Source organism: Myxine glutinosa, chromosome 2 (genome assembly GCF_964187855.1).
Source record: "Myxine glutinosa chromosome 2, kmMyxGlut1.1, whole genome shotgun sequence".
NCBI classification, from domain to species: Eukaryota; Metazoa; Chordata; class Myxini; order Myxiniformes; family Myxinidae; genus Myxine; species Myxine glutinosa.
Genome location: NC_136262.1, coordinates 37294823 through 37298508, shown reverse-complemented (window position 1 = coordinate 37298508; position 3686 = coordinate 37294823). Strand labels below are relative to the sequence as shown.

At 55.3% G+C, this 3686-nt stretch overlaps 1 protein-coding gene across 3 annotated transcripts in view; it reads right to left on the bottom strand.

Moving 5' to 3' along the window:
- The window catches only part of LOC137421872 (transcription factor AP-2-alpha-like), an 87014-nt gene extending 83690 nt beyond the window's left edge, over window positions 1-3324 (bottom strand). The window contains exons 1-2 of one of the 3 annotated variants that reach the window (XM_068108357.2): window positions 2998-3324; window positions 1360-1881 (exon numbers count right to left, since the gene is read on the bottom strand). In XM_068108357.2, the coding sequence (XP_067964458.1) occupies window positions 1360-1881; window positions 2998-3138 (663 nt within the window). In that variant the 5' untranslated portion in view covers window positions 3139-3324. Of the gene's footprint in view, window positions 1-1359; window positions 1882-2113; window positions 2348-2997 lie in introns of those variants that run through there. The other 2 variants (XM_068108359.2, XM_068108358.2) reach the window with 2 other exon arrangements.
- Between the last annotated feature and the right edge of the window lie 362 nt (window positions 3325-3686).

Sequence of the window (3686 nt, the reverse complement as noted above, 5' to 3'; positions counted from 1 at the left end):
CTCCTCCCAAACGCTCTGCTCTCGCTCAAAATCTTCTTGGATCTAGCCCGGGTCCTGCTTGGGTCATTTGTGGAGTAGCCTGGGACACTTCTCTCCTTCCCAAACGCTCTGGTCTAGCTCAACTTCGGCTTGGATCTAGCCCGGGTCCTGCTTGGGTCATTTGTGGAGTAGCCTGGGACACTTCTCTCCTTCCGAAACGCTCTGCTCTAGCTCAACTTCGGCTTGGATGTAGCCCGGGTCCTGTTTGGGTCATTTGTGGAGTAGCCTGGGACACTTCTCTCCTTCCCAAACGCTCTGCTCTAGCTCGACTTCGGCTTGGATCTAGCCCTAACCCAGGAGTAGTCCGGGACAACGCTCTGTCCCAAACATTTGCTCTGAATCGATTATTCGATCACGGAAAAATGACAAATGACAAATGCAGAAGCAACACATTCGACTACGTTTGTACAGAGTACAGCCACATCCAATATTGCGCATTATTATGATTAGAAATTGGATTATGTTGGTTTGTTTGTTTGATTATTGATATAGTTGTTGTCCAAGCGGCTCTTGCAGGGCGCACCATCCCCGACAGCATCAATAACATTCAGTTGTTTCGAAGGCAAATGGACGTCGCTACTCATTATCCGTGCTGCTCATCCTATTCCAGAAGCCTAAAGCTTCACGAGTGCATGAGCCGTGCTTACATAAGGCTTTGACAAAGCATAAATTAATTGGTGCTTTTTTACATTACATACACAACATGACGATCCGTGCATGGGAAATTGTCGCAATCTCGCCGCAATCTCGCCACGACGACGAGGGAACATTTGATGTACAAATTATACAAGATGGATTGATTTCCTAATCTGGTGGAATTATAATTTTGGAGATTTTGGAGATTTGGAGATTTGAGATTTGATAAGGACATTTGATACGTTTTTACGAGATAAGCTATTTTGTGGTATCCCACTAAATCTCTGGTTTATGATTATATTGTGCGGCTCACTTTAGGTGGAGACACATTCCAGCCGATCCGGTACTACGTATGGGAGAAAATGTCTCGTATAAACGGGCAGGTACTGGTCGCTGTACAATTGGATAGGTCGTGTGGTCATCACGTCCATTAAAGCTCGCACTCGTATGGCATTGTGAGTGCAGCACAACATCCTGCCATGAGAAAAACCTTTTGTTTGGCGAGTCATCACGATGCACACACTATATACATACGCATCCTGTATCGCTTATTCTATTCAAGACTCGCGACGCGACGCCAAGGGTGCAACGTCCCTCTATCCCCCCCCCCCCCCCCCACTCCTCCCTCCCCCTGGTGAGCCCCCCTCCCACCCCACCCTTCGTCCCAACGAATGCAGGCCTTACCTGCATATCATCCATGGGCTGATGCGTAAGCGTCGCAATGGCCAGTCCCTCTCCCAGTCCGCCTTCCAGCAAGCCCGGTGCTCCGTGCAAGAGCACATCGTGCCTGCGCAGTGAGAGGTCGCGTCGTGGCTCCGACAGCATGGGATGCGACCCCAGTGCACGATGCGCCACTGAGATGGCGTGCGTCGAGCCGGCGCCGTTCTCGTGCTGCGAGCCGGCCGTTCGCCCCGACGCACCCCACTGTTGCTGAGCATGATGGTGGTGGTGGTGGTGGTGGTGGTGTGGGGCGTGGTGCGCGTGCAGCTGGTTGAGCGAGGCAAACGCGTCGGCGTGGGACGCGTAAGGTTCCTGCGACTGTGTGTAGGGCAGAGGCTGGTAGGGCGGTGGGAAGTAGGGCGGCTGGAAGTCGGCGGCCACCGTGGGGTTGTGCGCCAGTGGCGGAGCAGTGGCATAGGGTGACCCCTGGACCAACTGTGCGGCCAATCGAGCCGTGCCATGCGAGCCGACCACATCGTGCCGCTCCTTCGTGGTCGTGCGTCGCGGAACACCATTCGACACCGTTCGGTGTCGCGGAGGGCACAGACAGGGAAGGAAGGGGAGAGATCGGTGAGGTTAGAAACATCGGAGTTATTCCACCGAACTCCCTCAACACGGGGCTTCTGAGAAGAGAGAGAGAAGGAAAGAGAAAAAGGCGGGAGAGATGGGGAAACCCGAGAGCCAAGAGGCGAAAACAATCCATCCGAAGCGGACTCACCATGGCCGAGTACCCGTGAACCAACATTTTCAGTAAATCCAAAGTGCTTCAGCACAGAGAAAAGAGGGAAGAAATCCCTGATAATGTGGACCTTCCTGGGAAGTAACGTACCGATGGCGGCCTCTCACGTCCGGCCGCACGGCTCAGCCATGTAAGCACCGTGCGGCTCTGCGCGTACAACTCCTCTGATCGGCGTTCCCGTTAAACGCCGACATGCCCAAGCGCGCACCCGCACTCCTTACCCACTCCACCCCCCCCCCCCCAACTCATATCCCTCCTCCCTCCCGAATCTCGAGCCTTCTCCCTCTCCCCTCCTCCCAACCGCCCCTTCACTGTCTCCCCCACTGAGAGCGCTCATGATTATTCATGGGACGCGCGCACGCCGAGCCAGTGGAGCGCGAAGCGATTACAGAGGCACACGGAGTCGCGGCCCCAAAAGTCTAAACAAAACTTTTACGGAGGGAACACGAAAGTGCGGTCCGGCTGGAGACCCCTTAGAGCAACGTAAAGAGGTTGAGATGACACATCGAGATGAGCGATCGAGGGTTGTGCCGCGTGGTCACCGCGTCAAATGGAGCAATGTGGCGGAGGTGAAGGGAACGCGGTTCGGTCCCAATGGTGGTCGAAACATGACGTAGCGCAAACCATGACGCACGAGGTGCGTCCTGAAGTTTGAGGAGCACGTGAGCACGCGCGTCGGGGGTGGGGTTTGCCGGGTGCATGGAGGGGCGTTTGTTCAGATTTGGAGACGGCCTGTATAGGTTATGCGGCAGTATCCCAGGGCACATGAGAGGCCAAAGCGTGAAGTGGGCGTTCGAGTCACACCGACGACTCGGGGAGGTCGTACGTGCGAGTGTGTGTGAGTGCTCCGCGCAGACTCTCACCGCTCTTTTGGCGCGAACCTCTCTCCGATCCGGCCTCGAACGCTCCAAGACCTCAGGACCAGATATTCTGTCGCCCTCGACACGAAGGGGCTCCGAGGCCTCACCCGGTGTCCCGGTCGGTGTCGGCCTCAGGTCCGCCATGACCGCATCGAACGCGAGCCTGAGACGGGTGCGCCTAACTTGACCAGACCCTGCGAGGCATATACCAACTCCGACTGACTCCGGCAAGCAAATAGGCCGGCGCGAGCCGCCCCTAGGCCGGGAATCCGGGGCTGCCTGCGCGTTTGCGGTTAGCGAGATCGCCCGCTCTCTCCCTCTCTCCTTATGATTTCTTTTTTTCCTCTTTCTCTCCGACCCTGCCCTGTCATTTTGATCCCAAGCCCAGCCCCGCGCAAACACAGGAATTAGGGCGCGCCAGGCAGGCCGGGTCTCGGCTCGCCTTGCTGTGCACACGACTGTTTCTCCCTCCCCCGCGTGTCCGACGTGAAAAGCAACGTTTTAAACATTCAAGTCTGAAAGGGTTATGGCCTCCTCTCTTTCAAAGCTCAGGTGGTGCTGAACTTTACACCCGATAAAAGTTATACCAACAAGAGCAGCACCCTTGATATCTTCTGTCCAGTCAATTCTGCTTCCGTCTCGTTTTTAAAAATTCCTTTTCCCCATTTTAGAAATGTTGGCTTTTTTGGGAT